Source organism: Dermochelys coriacea, chromosome 9 (genome assembly GCF_009764565.3).
Source record: "Dermochelys coriacea isolate rDerCor1 chromosome 9, rDerCor1.pri.v4, whole genome shotgun sequence".
Lineage (NCBI taxonomy): Eukaryota > Metazoa > Chordata > Testudines > Dermochelyidae > Dermochelys > Dermochelys coriacea.
Window position 1 is genome coordinate 9686048 of NC_050076.1, and position 19380 is coordinate 9705427.

General features: G+C 43.4%; 1 protein-coding gene across 1 annotated transcript in view; it reads left to right on the forward strand.

The window, feature by feature from the left end:
* Positions 1–17501, forward strand: part of MCF2L2 (MCF.2 cell line derived transforming sequence-like 2) — a 306265-nt gene extending 288764 nt beyond the window's left edge. The window contains exons 29-35 of the mRNA XM_038416040.2: positions 403–492; positions 2601–2672; positions 4543–4629; positions 7923–8041; positions 9821–9933; positions 12060–12163; positions 13153–17501. Of these exons, the coding sequence (XP_038271968.1) occupies positions 403–492; positions 2601–2672; positions 4543–4629; positions 7923–8041; positions 9821–9933; positions 12060–12163; positions 13153–13253 (686 nt within the window). The 3' untranslated portion in view covers positions 13254–17501. The remainder of the gene's footprint in view (positions 1–402; positions 493–2600; positions 2673–4542; positions 4630–7922; positions 8042–9820; positions 9934–12059; positions 12164–13152) is intronic.
* The last annotated feature ends 1879 nt before the right edge of the window (positions 17502–19380 follow it).

Here is a 19380-nt window from a genome sequence, read left to right on the forward strand (position 1 = left end):
CTAGCCCAGAAGAGTTTATTTGTCAGTGTTTTTCAGCCACCAGTAAACCAGTCATTGCAGAACAGTTCCAATATTTTTCTTTTAAAAATCCACATAACCCATCTATTAAACTGTGCCATTTTAACTGTCCTGTTCATCTCTGTGTGGTTTGCAACAGTACTCACCCTAGTTTGGTGCTAAGGTATTAATTGGTACTGGTTTTCCCCTGCAATATTAAGGGTGGTGTAACGGTAAATGTTTTAAAAATATATTTTTCTATGCATGTCACTTATGAGATTGTACATTTCTTGGCAACTGACCTTCTTACCCTTTTTCAACTGCTGCTTTGCTTTGGACCTGTATAACCTCCTCTGCTTACTAACCTCTAACCCTGCCTTGTCCTGCATCTCTCTGTTCTCCCAGATCCAGAATCTAAAGAGAGAGAAGTTACCCGTCGCTTTTCCCTAGCCTCCTCCATCAGCACCACAGTCACCATATCTGCTCTGACCAAAGGTACTGTCATACTGCCTGCTAAGCGAGCCTGGTTTCCCTTCATGCTGATTGTGATACATCTACTGCCAAACATGTACGTTTAAGGGATAAGTCTGTACATCAGGCTCAAATCTGATATATGCAGAGGGCTGCAGAGGGAGAGTGATCAGGGCCAGAATATGTCATCTGCAGAGAGAGAGAGGCCCCGCTGGGTCTATGTATCTGAAACATTTGCATGCATATGGAACCTGATCCCCTTTCCATTGAAATCAATGGGAGTTTTGTTGTCGACTTCATAGTCTATCTGGATGAATATACCTCAAACAAGTCCCACCAATATTCACAGAAATTGAATTTGCTTTGCCTGAGTCTGCACCCATTTTGCGTTTTCTTCCTGTGACTAGTCTATCGGACACATTACCTGGCAGGAATGTTCATAGAAACAGCAGACTTGGATAATAGAAAATATGAATGGAAGTGGTCAGTTTTGAGCTCACAAATGCAAGGGTTTGCCCAAGACACATGATTGTAAAAGTCATGTTCATCCAACAGTGAGGAAACTGAAGCATATCACCATAATATCTGTGTGTGCATTCGTCACACAGTCTTCACAACACATCACTCCAGAACAATTTATAGGCCTAGAGCTATTTGCAGAAAGTACTCAGAGCTAACGAAGAAACTGGAGAAAACCTCAAGCTGTTTGCGGGCAATTCAGAAACAGAAAAATTCTGTTCATTTAGTAAAATTCATTTAGTAAATTCATTTAGTAAAATTTAGAGCTAAGCAAGTAAAATTTACTTGCTTGGCTCTAAATGGGATCAAGCCCCTTATTCTTAGCACAGTTGGCTTCAAGATGCATTGAAGAATATGAGCTAAGCCATTGCCTGAGCAAAGAGATGATGAGCTCCTGAAACCTGTGTTAGTGATGCTCTGGATGTAATGGACATGGTGTGGAGAAAGAGCTTTTCATCTGTTATCCTCATTCAGACTGTGGCTCTGGAGGGAGATGCCTGATTGCCATTTTAGCTGTGGGTAGGCTGGTGTGATATACAGTGTGACTAGGTAAGAGAGGAAATGGGAAGCCATAGCTGTACAGAGGAGCAGAGAGGGGACATCATATCCCTGGCATTGTTTTGTGGAGTGGCTTATTGAAGAAAATGTGTGTAAATTATAAAGAAATATCAATTGCATTGTGAGAGTTTCCAATCCAAAAATCATAATGGAGATTTTAATCAAAACAAGATTGGTGGGCAGGTTTCTTGGCCAGAAGGTGAGAAATGAAACCTGATTCTGAATGATTTTAAGAGATGCAAGGCAGAGTCAATGATTTTCAATTACATATTTTATTGCTGTCAGGTACTTTAAGGAAAGATTTTGGATGACATGCCCAAAGCATAAACTTTGCCTTGCCCTTACCCAAGTACAGAGCTAGTCAAGATTCTCATTTGCTCGTTCAAGTGCCACAAATTTGTTAGTCTCTAAGGTGCCACAAGTACTCCTTTTCTTTTTTGTGAATACAGACTAACATGGCTGCTACTCTGAAACCTGTTACTTGCCATCATTCTCTTATCCTCCCTGGTAACAGACTAACCCCATCACATCATCTCACCTTGTGGATGTGAAGCAGGGCACGGGATGACTATCAGTAAATCAACTTGCAAGCGGCACCCTGCAACTCAGAATACAATGGCATCCTCTCTTATTCAAGAGTATACCTCTGGTACATTCACTGATCCAAGGCAGAGCCCTGCTAAGTCTTCCCTGAGACATTTGAATGGCCTAGTGCCACCTGTTGGACAAACGGGAGATGAAAGTCCATAAAAGTTGGAGCCAGTTACTTTTTCTCAATTTTACTTAAACTGTAAATGATCAAAGTTTCAAGAGGGGGTTTGTTTTTTAGTGCATATCACAAAAGTGCTTTTCTTTCCCTTTTCCAGAATTGCTTAGTGGGTTGTTTTGATTTTTTTGGATTTTGTTTGTTTTCTTTAGTAAATGCGTTATCCTACACTCTTTACACTGGTCAGTTCCAGTAATTCCAGATCATGTTTCTCGCAAACAGATAATGGGGAAAAAAGTTGTACCTCTAACTACATTTATAATTTTGTGCATCTGCAAACTTCACACAGGTCCCCTGGGTTCTGCAGTTAAAGTCAAGAGACATGAAATAAAGAGTGATCCAACTCCCCTGGGGTTTGAAGGTACAAGTATTGGCATCATGCATGGAATTCTTCTCCATAGTTCATTGATACCATCCATATCTCTTCATCACTGGTGGTAGATTACATTAAAATCCACAAGGATTTATGAGTTTAGTGTCTCAGTTTATGCTTGTCACCTCATTACTGGAGTTATGTTTAAAGAATCTCATTTAGGGATGGGCCTGAATCAAAGCTCCAGGTCCAAACTCCCTTTGGGAAGGCGGTGAAGTTCCAGAATCTGGACCCAGTGCCAAATCTGGATTTTGTGGCTGTTTTCTTTCTCTATAAGGGTCAGAGCCCTCTGACTTGGTGGGGGCTGAGAGTTATTCAGAAGCAGAATCTGGATCCCATTTGGGTCTTTCTTCATCTCATCGATCCAAAGAAGGAGAAATTAACTGCAGTGCTGCCCAGATGGGAACCCTGCTGACACCGTATCAAGGGAATGGCACTTAATTGGCATTAAGTGGGGTCAATGAGATTCTGCCTTAGTTTTAATAATAAGTCTCACTGAGCTGCACCATCACATTAAAGAGGAGAGCAGCACTGACAGCATTCGATAATCCCTAAGCTGCGTTTGAACTGCAAATTCTAGTTTGGCCATCCCTGTCCCTTTCCACTCTCCCCAGACATCACACTTGTCATGGTAGCAGGGGGTATGTGCACGCTGCATAGAGAGAAGGCTAGACACCAGCATTTTTGTCCATTAAAGGTGCAGTGTTTCATTTCATTCAAGCAGAGTTTAAGACTGTTACCTGCAGCATATTCTTCCATTGTGGAGAGACAGATCTGAATTGAACAAAGGATGCTAACCAGTTCACAATTCAGGGAGGGATTCGCCACCATGTACTTGGAACAGCACATGCTTGCATTTCACAGAGTCCCCTTTTAATGGTCAATGGCTGGCTGTGACAAAGCTAGGTCATAGAGTCAGGGTATAGGGAGGACTCATGAGCCAGGGCTATCCAAGGAGAGGTAAACTGCAGAACGCTTCCTTCATCTGTGCTGCTCTGCAGAAATCTGCGTAGGCAAGGGGTGAATGGCTGGTCAGTGATGGAACCTATCCGATATTTGTGGCCAGCTGCCTTATAAACCCCAGCAGAGGAAGCTGGATTTCAGAGGATGGAGGAAACAGTCCTGGGTACAGTCAGGGGACTGTGGTTCAGGGCACAGATGAAAAGGGGGTTGTTCAGTTTTCTTCTCCCTGGTGACTCCAGCTCCTGGGTGCAGGATCATCCTGATCCCCAACTGAGTAGCATACCCCGTCTCTCTTAACATGAAACAATGACCATTGTCACATCTTTACTTGTGGATGCTGCTGCTTCCAAAGCTCCAAGTGAGATACAATTGATAACATTAAGGGATTGATTTTGCTGTGAAAAACCCTAAACCTCCCCAACCAATTTGCATTGATTAGGAATTATTTCATTCATTCTTGGTCAGGAGGAACAATTTATGGTTTTTATTAGTCCAGTTTATAACACTTGTCATTTGGATGGTCATTGAAAACCACCCAAAACAAACTCTAGGAGCTACAGAAGTATTGCAAATGCTGCAAGGACAGTATGTTACAGGGGAAAATAAGGAAACTTTGGAGGAATGGAATACTGCACCATTCACGTGACAATTATTTTTCAGTCAATAAATGACATCCACATTTCTCTTTGGTTTGTTCTGTTTGCTCTCTGCACATCTCACATTGCATCTGTGTTTTAGTGGAATGCCAATGTGATTGCAGCAGTGTTTGCGTTCAAGAGATCAAACTTGCTTTTTTTTCGGCAGTAAAGGAATAAACTTGATAGTGGATCCATGTTCAGTTTTTCACTTTTAAGAAGAATCTCAGTAAGTGACAAACTTCTACTTCCTGTCACAGATGCTTTTGAGAACACCATCTTAGCCCAGACTAAATGTAATGCCAGTTCCATCACAAGACCAGTTCCTAGATCTGCTTCACAGACAGGTAAACAGAATTAAAATGTTCACGGTGCTTCATGTAAATCTGAGGATATTTATGACTATGTTAAACAGTCTTTACCTTAAGCGAAGTCCTCATTATTTTCTCTCTCCATTTTTTTTTAAAGGAAACATTATTTCCTTTGAAAGAAATGTAACCATAAGCCTAGGTCACTGCAGAATGTAGAAATAATGGCCTGAATTCTGATTTTATTTAGTGGATTCAGAATAACTATTTTAAATTAACTCTGGTAAGTTCAGAATCTGGCCTGTTATTTTATAGCATCTCTGCAGCGTATGAAAACGTACTGAACATGGGCCGTCTCTGAAATCCTGTCATTGCAATGAAAATTAGCAGAGAAAAGGATGGACAAGGTGATGGTGTTGTTGTAGGAATCTTTATTGCTGGGAAGTCTTTAAGTATTACAGTGAACATCTTGACTCTTGGCTGTGAATGACAATGGCATGAAATCACCACTAGTCTGCCCAGGAACATCGGGTTTTTTTGCTATAATCTAAATGTGTGAATTTAAATCAATAGTTTAGTTTATTTAGCTCAGGAAGGGGTTTAAGCTAAACCAAAAAAGCCACTCTTATATTGGAAGAAGAGTATCCACCGGGGGTTATATTGGTGTAACTATATCAGAATAACTAGTAAAACTTTCCCATGTCAACAAGGCCTCTGATGTACCTTCCTGAATTGTTCTAAGTCAGACCACTCTCCATTTTAAAATATCTCTCTAGGCTTGGTTCTCCAGAGCAGTGCTTCTAGCCAAACTGTTTATTGCTTAGATTGATGGAAGAACAGACTATCTCCAGGGTTAGAAGCTTGGCACAGTGCCTTGGCTGACCTGGCGGCTAAAGAGGCAGTAACATTTGGAAGAAGAGGGACTTCAGACAAATGTGAAAAGATTTGGTCTAACTTTTTAGGACGCTTTGATTAATCTCTAACAGATAGAAATCGAGATATCGCTCTGGTGTTCCCTCCCATTCCTTTACCTTCCTTTCGCCTTTCCCTCCTCCCCCATTTGCCACCTATTTTGGGGGGGGAAATGGATTTTTTTCAGTAACATATAAATAAAAAAACGGTGGTTCTGGGTTTGTATTGTTTTAAACCAACCTTTGTTCTAGAGTGTGCATACACGGCTGGGTCGTGCATAAGTATATCGTGAGAGCATCTGACTTTGCATCTTGTCTTTGCCATGGACTAATTTGTGTTCAATAGGAGTAAGCTGTAAAAAGTTTGAATCCTCATCCAAGCTACCTGCACCTCTTGGATCTATTAACATGAAGGAAATGTCTGCTGGGCCCCTGCGTTTGTTCTTTCACCTCTCCCCCAGCATGCACCTGTTCAGAGGCTGCCCAGTGCCCTTGTGAAGAGTAGTGTCCCTGCTTTTTCTTAATAAGCACATACTCCACACCTCTCTGAAAGGCGGTGTCCATGGCCCCGCCCACTCCGCACCAGCCTTCAGAGTTGGCCAAGCAGGGGGCACATTACACCCTGTCCCAGAGTGGCAGATTTGCCACTCCAGCATGTACATCCCAAGAGCTTCCTGGGGGAGGGAAGGTGGATTCCTTTTAGGATATAAAATAATGTAGCACCTTGACACCCCGTCGTGTGTCCGAGGGCACTAAGACGAGACGGTTGTGTCTGGGCTGGAAATCTGCCGCTCACGTTAGATCCCTGGTATTTCTTGTGTGGCAGTGTTGGAGGGAGCCCAAGAGAATCCCATCTGGCAGGATCAGGTCACTTCTGCTTCCATGGATGCATGCAGATGAATAGCAGAGAGAAAGGTGAAACTGTTTCAAGAAAGAGTCATTAAGTTCAGGTTCAAGTTTTGGGCAAAAGCTGAGGTGGGGGGGAGGGAGAGGCAGCGAATCTGTTCACTTGGTCCTACTGTAAGTCTCATGAATGTTAGCCTGAACGCTGGCTGTTTTTCTTCGATACGTATAAACCCATGGATTGTGCTTCTATGTGGCAACTTCTCTCCCTTTGCACCACAGTTTGCAATGGAAAGCAAGTCACAGAGGAGAGAACTTTTTTATTAATAAAAAAAAATTGTGCAGTGCTGGAACATTCCACATTAGTGCTCACTTTCCTGGTGCAACATCTTGCCATTTGTGAGGGTTGCACTGGAAGGCATTAGAATGGCTCAGCTGTGTGTCACAGGCTCTGTGTTGCTAATAGAGATTCTCCTTTACCTGTGTCATGGAGTGTGGAGGAGTCAGGGACCTACACCCCCACTTCCTGCGATTCACTGTGATGCTCAGCCAGCCAGTAAAACGGAAGGTTTATTGGACGACAGGAACACAGTCCCAACCAGAGCTTGTAGGTACAACCAGGACCCCTCAGTCAAGTCCTTCTGGAGAGTGGGGGGGGCAGGGAGTTTATATCCCAGCCCTGGGGCTCCCTCCGTTTCTCCAGCCAGCTCCAAACTGAAACCCCCTCCAGCTGTCTCACCCGCCTCCCACTGGTTCCTGCTCCAGCCTTTGTCCAGCTTCCCAGGCAGAAGGAGTCACCTGGCCCCAACCCCTCCTTCTGGGCTCTCATGTTAAATGCTCAGGTATTTTCCCTCAAGGAAAGTCACCCATCCCCAATGCAGACAGTCCCAGAAAACCTCCCTTGCAACGTTCCCAGGTCAATAGTCCCCACTCCCTGCTGCGTCACAACCTGAACTATTAGTGGCTTGCACAGGAAGATCTGAGTCCAATCCTCACCAAAGCTGTGGCTGTGAGCACCATGATGACAGCAGAGAAATCCTAGGTGGCTGCAGATTTGTTGCTGTTACACATTTCTCTCTCCTATGACATTACAGTTTATTTACTAAAAAGAAAAGGAGTACTTGTGGCACCTTAGAGACTAACAAATTTATTTGAGCATAAGCTTTCGTGAGCTACAGCTCACTTCATCGAATGAAGTGAGCTGTAGCTCACAAAACCGAGCTGTAGCTCACGAAAGCTTATGCTCAAATAAATGTGTTAGTCTCTAAGGTGCCACAAGTACTCCTTTTCTTTTTTTGCGAATACAGACTAACACGGCTGCTACTCTGAAGCCCACCTGAAAGGCTCCTGAAAAACCCACAGTGGCTTTGTAAAGTCACCATTTGCCATAATTCTCTGCTCCTTGTCTCCTACATTCTGTGATTCTTAAACGGAAGATATTTAGCAATGTGAAATACATATTTAATATAGCAGGGGTGGGGAGGGAAGGGAATCTATGAATTGCCTATTTAAATGTTTGAGTCCTCTAAGAGCAAATGCCCTGTAGTTAAATCCTGTTGTTTCATTTCCTTTGCAAAGGTTGGCCCAGCAGGCAGATGCCCTCGCTAGACACCTTTGAGGATTTCGAAGCCATCCCATCCAGCACAGATGAACTCTCCAACTCTTCTGACGTGGAGGAAGAGGCCAATCTTAACAATGTAATTCTTTTCACTCCCGTCTCATTGTAAGCCTAGCCTGGAATGTGCATAAACTGCAGCGTTTGGATCCATGCATTCCTGAAGTTATGGGGTGTTTTAATTAGGGGGCTTGGTTTGGTTCTAGGATGGGTGCAAAAGTTCAGAACTGGAACAGGCTGCAGATTTCCCTGAAGTTCAGGGTAGTTCACACATTCTTGATGTTGGTTTGAGACCATCTTAGGTTTTCAAGAACCTTAAGATCTAAGACTAGGCTACTGTATGTAGGTATAAGATTTAGCAGTGCCCAGAATGCCCATCCAGCTTGCACTTTTAATATTTCACAGTACTGGTAGCACCAGAGCTCTGTAAACATACTGACATGCCCGGGCATTGCTTTGGGTTGTATTGAATTCTTCCCTAGGTTGTTTTGCAAGCCAGAATCACAGAAAGTCTCACTCACTTTTAACCTCCTGATTTAAATTATGTTTAAATACATTAGATACAGAAACAGGGGGAAATAGCATAGTCCCTTCCCCTCACCCCTACGCCTTTTTTGGTTCCCAAAACTCAGAAGGGTCTAAAACTAACCGTTATTTTCCTTTTCTCCAAAGTGAGAAATCATCCCAATGACTGGAACAATATGTTGTCATTAATATTACACCCAAGCTCAGATATTCTCAGTCTCATCCTATAGGCGGCACTGGTGAGGCCACATCTGGAGTATTGCGTCCAGTTTTGGGTCCCCCCACTACAGAAAGGATGTGGAAAAATTAGAGAGAGTCCAGCGGAGGGCAACGAAAATGATCAGGGGGCTGGGGCACATGACTTATGAGGAGAAGCTGAGGAAACTGGGATTATTTAGTCTGCAGAAGAGAAGAGTGAGGGGGGATTTGATAGTAACCTTCAACTACCTGAAGAGGGGTTCCAAAGAAGATGGAGTTAGGCTGTTCTCAGTGGTGGCAGATGACAGCACAAGGAGCAATGGTCTCAAGTTGCAGTGAGGGAGGTCTAGGTTGGATATTAGGAAAAAAATTGTTCTATTAGGAGGGTGGTGAAGCACTGGAATGGGTTACCCAGGGAGGTGGTGAAATCTCCATCTTTAGAGGTTTTTAAGGCCCGGATTGACAAAGCTCTGGCTGGGATGATTTAGTTGGGGATTGGTCCTGCTTTGAGCAGGGGGTGGGACTAGATGACCTCCTAAGATTTCTTCCAACCCTAATCTTCTATGATTCTATGAACCATCTCAGCCCTGCTATAAACCCCATAAATAAAAGGGTGAGGGGTGCTGATTCCATTTTTACTTATACCAATTTTGTACTGGTCCATTGACGTCAATGGGCCTTACTCCTGATATACACCAGCGTCACTGAGAGCAGAAGCAAACACAGGAAAGAAGAAAGAAGCCCTTAACCGCAGTAGAAGTTTATTCATTGGTTTGGGCTCTTCCACAGCGCCTCTTTCTGTAGCATCTGGGAACCTCACATTCCCTTAAAAATAAGTAAATTCAAGCACATCTGGATCACCCAAACTAATGACTCAGTAAAATCAAACAGAAACCCACTGTCAGAATGATGGCTGATTTATTAATTGCAGCGTTTGAATAGGCAGGTGAGTCCTGCACTGATACCTGAATATCACTAACCTCACGCGCTGACCAAAAATAAAAGAATGAAAAAGCTACGACATTCCCAGAAGAATAAATCTCTGCAGAGCCTAGCTCAGTATGTTAACCAGAAAGTCTCTCTCTTTTATTTCTTCCCTTCATAGTAACTATACACTGTATTGTTTCATTGGTTTTAGGGGTCCAATCTTTTACGGGTAGAAGGCAGTTATGAAACCTGTTTTCCAGAGTCTCTCACTCTAGAAAATGGAGATTTAGTGCATTTTGTACAGGAAGGAGAAAATGGACAATGGTAAGTACAAAAGAGAAAGTTGCAGCTAGGACAGCTGTAACCACATGTAGGAGGTGGAAAAACTAATTAGAAGGATCTGAAAACATCTGCAGAAACGAAACTCAAAACAGGAGGAAACCTATAGAAAATAGAGAGAACCCCACATTGTACGGTCTGTGGCATAGTCTAACATGGCTTAAAGATGGGTTATTATGTACAAGGGATATATTCTCTCTGTGATACATGCACATAACCCATTTGCATCAAGGAGATACATTGGGACCATTGTACACTTACACCAGTGGGACCATTTTATGCCTAACACCTGCAGCTCCTCTTGAAGTCAAGAATTTCTTCTGTCCACTGGGCTCAGCTGTATATTGAGGGTAGGATGAGGTTAACATGTATCTGAAAAGTTACTGTGTCAGATGTGGAGTCTAAATTCAGCCACTGAAGTATGAAACGGGGGTTTTAGTCCTGCTTCAAGAGTGAAAGGGTAATTAATCCCTGTAACAACTTACCAAGGGTTGTGGTGGGTTCTCCATCACTCGCTATTTTTAAATCAGGGTTCGATGTTTTCCTAAAAGTTCTGCTCTAGGAATTACTTGGGGGAAGTTCTCTGGCCTGTGTTTGCAGGTCAGACTGGATGATCGCAATGGTCCCCTCTGGCTCTGGATTCTATGGATCAGAGCCCAGCTTTAACAAAGGGGTCACTACGAATATCCCCACAGTTTAATAAACTAATCTACTAGTAACTTTTCTGATTCACAGCAGTGACAGGAGAGGCTCCTCCAGTCGCTCCGCAGTCGCGCTGCGTGACTCAAGTGCAGTGACCTTGGCCGGTCCCACCTAGTCCCCTTTGGCCAGTAGTGGCTGGACATGAGGCTTGGGTGGAGAAAGACATGAAAACAGAGGGGATGGGAAATAGTTGGGCTTCTGGCAGGGAACCGAGGAAAATATACCAATGGCTGCATCCTGCTCTCACTTACATCAGTGCAAGTCCATTGGCTCCAGTGGGGTTGCACCAGTGTAACTAGGAGTGCCCAAGGGTTTAAATAGAGCTGTAGTCAAAGGTGATGTGCAAAGTGGGATAAGTTAGATTCCCTTGCAGTCATTTAGGCTGCCTCTGCACTACGAGCTACAGGCGTGATCCCCAGCTCACCAGATGTACTCGCATTAGCTCTCATCAAGTGAGGATACTAAAAATAGCAGTGTAGCCATGGCAACATGGGCAGTGACTGCAGCAGCACAGACGACTGCCCTGAGTACCAACCTGCCTGAACCCTGTTGGCACGTACTTGGGGTGCCGAGCTTAGGACGAGACTATCTACGCAAGCTGGGAATCACATCCCTAGCTCATGGTGTAGAAAGAGCCCTAGGCTCCCTGAGACTTGGACGCCCTTAAGACTTCCTTCTACCCGCTTACTGATGAATGACTGTCAGGAATTCTAAACGGATGTAACTTGCATGCCAAGAGGCTGGGATGTGGTGTAAGTTATAGAGTGGCCCCCTATAATTGACTTCTTGCACTGTCCTAGTAGTTGCCTTTCCTGCCACACTCTTCTTTGACTAGTCCTTGAATGTGGGAGTTACACTCGTTTAGACTCCGTTAGGCTACCTTACAGCCAGACTCAGTGGGCCAAAGTCAGAGATGATGTGTAGGTGATGGCGTGGGAGTAAGTTTCATGTTGGGAGTCAGATGTGAGTCTGAGTAAATACAGCCAAAGGGGGCTTAGTCAGTGTCACATTCAGACTGAAGGGGAAGACAAAGTTGTCAGATACCTCATCTTAGACACCTCCTGGAGACGCCTCTGAATTTGTCCCACCATCTCAAAAACATTGGCCAGATCTGGAGCTTCATTGCCACACAATGTGTGTCTTTGCAGTGAACAGATTCAGAGACTCTGTAGCACAGTCACACCCTCAGGCTGCTGGCAGTTAGCAGTGGCCCCGTGCACAGCTGCGCCAGAATTGGAGGAGTGCTCAAGTGAGCTTTACATTGCCACCCTAGCAATCTGCACCTCCCACCCCTGCTGCTGTTTGGCTGTAGCTGAGGAGTTACCCCTATAATGTGCATTTTCATGAAGAACTGTACCTTTGGGAAAGGAGGTGGGGAAATACATTGACTGCTCACTCTGAATTTCCAGGTTAGTAAAGAAGCTGGCTTCTGAGAAAAGCGATTGGATTCCTTCCAGTGTGTTACAGCCAGCAGAAGGCGATAGTAACAGTATCCTTAGGAAGAACAATGCAGGTAATAAAGAGTTTCTAATGGGGTTTTAAAAGCTCCTTGATTTTCCGTTTTTGTTTAATGAAAAGGCACTTTGGCACCTCATCAAACATACACATGACAATACAATATGTCTTCAATCTAAGTGTCTCACTAGAGCAGGGCTAGAGGTGGCATTTCAGTCCCAGTTGGAGTTCAAGGTTCAAACCCACGATCAGGGCTATGGTTCAGGTTTGGATTTGATGACATCAAAATCTCATGAGCTGTTGTTGCGGAGCAGGTGCTCTCACAATATTTCCACCACCTTGGGTTAACGTTTTTTCAAGAAGGGCTGTCCCAGTGAGATTTCAGTCAAACCAGAACTAGAAATAGTCCTTTTCCAGTTTCGGATCTGACCCAAAACCCAAACTGTAGGGCAGTGATTGGATTTAGAGAGTTGCATCTGAGTACCCTCTGAAAATCCGGTTTAACATTACAATTTTGGCCCCTCTTTATAAATATCAGGCTGAAATCTGCCTTCAGTTACATTTTGTTTCCAATGCAAGATGTAACTGAGACAGAACCTGTCATGATCCATTTACTTGAGAGCTGAAGGTGAGAGCTAATGATGGTTTTGTTGTTTTTCAATTTGCTAAGATTTAGGAAAGCACTTTTGAAAATTAACAAGACTTTCTTGCTGCAGTTTAAGAGAAACACATGGTAGTTAAAGCTGGAACCTAATGAATCAGTGTTCCACCTAGACCAATGTCCTGCCACTGGCACTAACTGATAACCGATGCTCCAGAAGAAAATCGAAAACACATGATGTATCAAGCCAATTGTTAAAGGGAATTCCTTCCTGACCCTACCTGATGATCAGCTAGTGCCATGAAGCATGAGGGTTGAGATTAGGTTTTTTTCAATTTTATTTTACTGCTCTGTACTCTGGGTTATTAATAGCAAACCTCCATATTGTAGCTTACAAGTCCTTGAGATATCACTGTAGTGACAACCTCTGTGTGTTTGTTTTTCAGAAATGTACAATGATACATGCAGCATGGCCCTGGCAGACACTGAAATGAAGGAAAGTGAGCTGGCCAGAAGCTTAACGGCGGAACAGAGGGCTGGGAGTTGAACTGCAGGACAAGTTTTCCTCAGGACTCCTTCCTCTTCTTTGTTTGTTTTGCTGGATGCTGGATCAAGTCACCTTTCCCACAAGCTCTGAGCTTCAGAATTCATTCCAACCTCATTGACAGGAAAGCTGCTAGGTCCACGGCATGAGCTGAAAAACTGAAGGAGCATTAAAAATTCAAACGGCATCAAAATCATCTTCAGTATTGAACAGAAAAAATGCTTCTTGCATTGTTTATTGAACCATTGGATAGGATGTGGCCTAAATTAGGTCGACAGCAGAGTGAAAAGTTACTATGCACTCACCTTGTGGCGACATCGCTTGGACGTTGGGTTACTTCAGAAGAACATGGTCACCAGTTACTGCTCCACCATGGGAATGTCCTGGATTGTTTCTGTTCATTTGGCTCTGCTGCTGTGCCTTCCGCTGCCTCCCTTAATTCCATTGGATAGAAAATGATGTGTTCAGTCATTTCTAACTGATCATTAAAAGGAACAGAAAACTGCAGGGTAGTGGTGGGGGAAATACAAGTCCCAAATCAGTGAAGCTTAGCACAGCAATGGTGTGACTGCTTCCTCTCAGTGAATGGCCTTCTGTTTACAATATCTTTGGAGGAGACTTGACTAAGAGGTGGCAATTCAAAGTTAGGCAGGAGCCAAGATATGGCAACTATTGTGACATTTTGAGGTCTTTTTGCAGTATAAACAAATTCTTTCCCCCAGTTCATCGGTTTTGGATCACATCCCTCCACATTTGGTGCTGATAATTCCATTGAATGTCATTTAACGTTCTACATTTGAGTAGACTGCATGCTGTACACTTTCTATGTGTGCTGGACTATGGACTAGGTATGGTTCATCCCCATATGGTATCAGACTATACTTCGGCATTTGCAAACGGGCAGGTGGGCTTTAGAAGCTCTGAGGAGTAGATAAAGTGTTATCGTTATTTGCTTCTTTCCAGGACATTTTATTAAGGACTTTACCAAATCTCTGCAGCATAAGGATATCGTGGAGATCCATAAAATTCCTACAGAAATCATTAGCTCTTTCAGAGCAGGTTTGCTGGCATTTGCATGGCGGCAATTTGATGCAAAATGGGAGTTTTAGATCCCACAAAGCTGCTAGTACCTTAACTTTTGCAAACATAAATATTGACCTAGGACTGTGAAAACAGAAAAAGACTGGCCTGAAAGAAATTACGCTAGAGAGCTCAAAAGTCAGTGATTGATTTTGACTAAATGAGACCTTTTCTATACCATGATTAGTGATGCCCTGTATAAATTAAAGGCAGTCATAGCACTGAAAAGGGAGAAAAGGCCAAACCAAAAGCAGAGCACTCACTATGAATTGTACCATGGGCAAAATACGACGATGAATTAATAATGCTTTAAACTATGGTTTCATTGCAGAGACACAAGTGTTTTTCTTTGTATCGTGGAGTTTTTGGGGGGTTTGATGGTGCAATTACCATGATACAACAAAGCACTGAAGCACGTGAATAGTCCCTGCGAAGATAAAATTAATGCACAGGCTTAATTATACCTTGATGAATTGGAGCCCTAGAGAGCATATTGGTTTAATGATGAGTTTGACTGTGATACCAAACAGAATGGATGCTGGCTTAGAACACCAAGTTTCTCATCCAGCCTCCAAATACCTAACTCCTTTGATTTGTGCTGCTTTCTATTTTGTTGATTTGTATCTAGAGGAAACACAATTCAATGGGACAGAGCCTTCCCTCTTTTACTGAAGTCAGTGCTGCTGCATTGAGATAAGGATTTGGCCCATGTTGTCCTGGGGATAGATCTCATTTACACTAAATGACATGCAGGCCCAATATTGCCCTGAGGAACAAACACACACAACTCCTGCTGATGTCCATTGAAGTCATGTGAGCGACTTGAGGGCAAAGTCGAGTCCCTCCAGTCCCCAATACAATGAAATTTTCTCAGAGTGAAGTAATTTTCTTCCCCACAGAATAACTTCACTGTAACATTCTTGTTATTGTCAGTAGTGTAGGCACTGTCTGGTAACAGTGCTTCTTTCTTACCCTCACCTTTCCCCAAACAGTGTGGGGAGAGTTTTTATTGCATGTTCACGTGGAGGGGGGTTATATGAAATTGCCAAACTTAAAATTTATTTGTACTGTTATTGTTGACTTGTGGAAAGGCCAAAAATTGCACTTTGGAATCTCTCTAGATGAAAGGCTAGGATTTGACATTATTGTTGTTGTTGATAAAATATCCATCTCCCAGGAGTGGGAGCCAGTGGGGTCTATCTTTAGAGGACAGAAAATCAGGAATCCTTTGGGTTCTGTTCCTGCCTCTGCCTCTTGCAGTATTAACTTGGGCCAAGTCACTTAACCCCTCAGTGCCTCCGTTTCCCCATCTGTAAAATGGGGTGATGACATTTTGTTATGTGCAGAAGGTGTCAGTTTAAAGTCTCCCCTCACTCAGACCTGCAGCTGCGTGCCAGCAGGTGCACCTAAGGTGGGGGGACTCCTGGCCCTGAACCCAGTCTGGACACTTGTGCCCTCTTGGGCGGTCAGTGAAGCAACAATAGATTTGATAGCTGTCTTCCGCCACACATATACCCCTTTATGTTCAAGGAGCACTCGCATAACATCCTGCCTGGGTCCTACTTGGGCGCCCTGGGGCTAGTGGGGGAACAGGTTTCTGCACTATCTTTTCTTTTCCTTCAGTGCACTATGGCAACAACAGCTGCAAAATTATAGTTTGGATTTTAACTACTTCCCCACCACCACCTTTTTTTAATAACAGTTTCTGCACATTTCTGACACTTTTTTCTGTTTCAACAAAGTTTGTCCTGGTTTGACCAAGGTCTGTAGGTCACGCTGATACCATGAATGTACTGAAGAGGGAGAGAATGGACTCAATCTTCACTACCATGTGGCTGTGTGAATTGGATACAGCACTCAGGTTTCAGTCGTGGTTGGGGGCTGGTTAGAACGCAGCTGGCCACAGATACAGCTTAGATGTTTGATGCTCTTGCTGCCTAGCAAGCCTTCAGCAGTGTTTTAGCTGTGTCCGTGACCCTTGCTACCAAGAGCCCAAGGCTTCTTGTATGGTCCTGTCCCATCCACTTTACAAGCTCAGACCATATTTTATCCATTTTGGCCATTGCTGTGTTGTAACTGGGTACCCTGAGATGGCTGGTTTTTACATTGTCGTATCAACCTTAGACTGAGTTCTGTATTGCTGGGGTTTTATAATAAAGTTCAAATGCTTTTGCTTTATGAGGAGTCAAAGTTTAAGCTGACAACAATTTGTTGAGTAGATGAGCCCTAAATCACAGTCTCATGACATGTTTACACTGTTTGGAGAAGGTTTGATAGCTGCCAGGATGTTTAAAAATGGTGGTTGCTAACAGGCTTCAACCAGTGCTTAATTTGTAATGAAAGAGGTGCCAGGGCTCAAGCAATTAGGGGCTCAAGCAATTTTCTTTTATATTCATTACTGATGCGGCAAGCCCAGAGGTGCCAGGGCTATGAACTGCTGAGCCTAGAAGTGCTCAGCCCTGGCAAGCCCTAGCACAAATTAAGCCCTGGCTTCCACTCTCAAGGTCTCAGGCCCAGTCTATGCTATAAAAATAACCAGGCCTCAGCCTTCACTAGTATTATGGAGTAGAGATGCGGGCCCACAGTCTTGACACACAGTAGTAAATCATTGTTGCCCAACCATGTTCTAACGGTGACTTTCATTGCCATCGTGAATCAAGATTTATGTGGTTGGTGTTCCGCTTGCTTAACCAGTTTAATAGCCAGTCTTTGAGATTTCAAACAGACTTGGGTGGCAGAAAGGTCAGGAGTTTCCTTTAAAAAAAAAAAATAAGTGCTTCAGGTCTGATTTGCTGTTAGATGATCGGAAGTATTTAAAGCGGCCAAATTGTGTAGTTACACCAGCAGCTGGAGTGGAAAGTTGCTACTAAGATTTCTTCTGCCCAGCTGAGAATTGGTACGGTTTGTAATTCTTACATATTTTCCATGTTGATGATGATGTATTTGTATATTGTGATTGATGAGAGATAATCAGACAGGTAAAAAGCACAGAACTCTCTTGATAATTTGCCTGTCTCCCCTTCCCCCCACACCCCAGTCACGACAGAATGTATGCATTTATAACCAACAACCACCAAGTGTGTGAATCTGGAATTTCTCTAAATAGGCCATTCTGAACTGTGTAAAACCACACTTTGTTTGGTCTTTATGAAAAGTATAAATACTGTAGTACAAAACACTCTGTGTAGTTGGTATTTCTGTGTAATATAAGGAGAAAAATGAGCCTGTCATTCATTTTAAATGAGAGGGGCTTAGTAAGGTCCCATCTACACAGCTGAAAAATTCATGCTTATGTTGAATTTAGCCTTAGTTATGGCCACAAAAGATATTTGGCCACAAAAGATATGAAACCATTTTTCCTTTACAGATCTCCCTTAATCGTGTCCTTGAATCATGTTAAACCTTTAGAGAAGTCCAAGGCTTTACCTAGGGTTCAACAGCATGGTTAAGACTCAGGTAAGCTAAGACTGTAACCAGATCATGGAACAAACCCATATTGTAGCTGGGTTCCCCAACACATTTATAAATGGGCCCTAAGCAATGTATTTGCAGTGTATAATTTGGACTTTAATTGTGTGTTTGCAAGCTATCTACACAGCCTGAGCCAACTGCATGGGGTAACTCTGCAAAAGTACAGGGAGGTAAAATGCACAAACTGTTAGAATTTATTAAGCAAACTAAACCTGGAATATGTTTTGCCAAAATTTCAGAGCACATCCCAGATTGTATGAGCCAAAATTTTCTCATCTTACACATAGTGTAACTCCATTATGGGGCTTACCCAGATCAGTAAGGGGTTCAGTCAAGTCACCCTCTGACCGGTAACCACAGGTGTCCTCTGGCTGTGCAGCTTTGGTCCAGAGCACTGACCCCAGCATCCTGCCAGCAGCCCACAAGCCTTAACTTGATTATGCCTTGCAGGCCAACCTTGGTACCCTTCCAGCCCTCAAATCTTCCTACTATGGGGACCAGTCCCTCTCACTGGATCCACACAGACGAAGTGTTAGGTCCGCTGCCTCTACAGAGACAGTAAAACATGCCAAACTATCAGCTTACTAGAAGGACACACTTTAGCACTGATCTGACCCAGCACTGATGATTTATAATGAAAGCAAATCAAGTTTATTAACAAAAGAGCCTGGATTAAATAATACCAAGGTAATGAAATAAAAGGTAGAGATGGTTACAAGCAAACAGAAGTGAAAACACGCAGTTAAAAGTCTAAAACTTAATCTATCAAATTAGTCTTTGTTCAAGATGGTTTCTCTCACCCACAGTCTCCTTTTCAGCTTTGTATTGCCCAGCCTGGCAATGACCGAGCACAGAGATCAAATTGCTTGGTTTCTTTGTCTCCTTAAGTGAAGGATCACTTAGGGGTTTGCTCCACCTCTCTTTATAATTCGGTGATTTTTCTGGGAGGTACAATAGATTTTTCTGGGCGGTACACCAGAAAAAGGTCACTAGTTCATGCTGAGTAAGGAACAATGAGGTTTGGGAGATAAAGGTTCACGTTGATTTCTCTGCCACTAGTGGGTGCTACTATGCAAATTATCTCTTCCTGCTGCAACCTCCAATCCAAAAGAATAGCCCACTGAATTTGGGCCACACTTGGTTTGAGGCATTGGCCTCTCTCCTTTATCTGGAGGAAACTCGTTTACCAACTCCCCTGGACGAGCCTTTTAGTCAAGACTTTAAAGCGTTGTATCAGTGAGTAACCATAATTTCACATACCGCTTTGTTAAACACGTTTCACAATGATGTTACTGACCAGTGTGTCATTAGTTTTCAAATGATACCTCACAAGGCGTGTTCTGTACAATAACCATTCCTGTAGCATGCCGGGTGTGAGTATAGGGGTGCCTAGGGTCACACAGGGACCTAGGCATGCATCTGAAGAAGCGGGTATTCACCCATGAAAGCTTATGCTCCAATACATCTGTTAGTCTATAAGGTGCCACAGGACTCTTTGCCGCTTTTACAGATCCAGACTAACATGGCTACCCCTCTGATACAGGGAGCTAGTAGAGTTACCCCTGTTTTATTCTGGTGT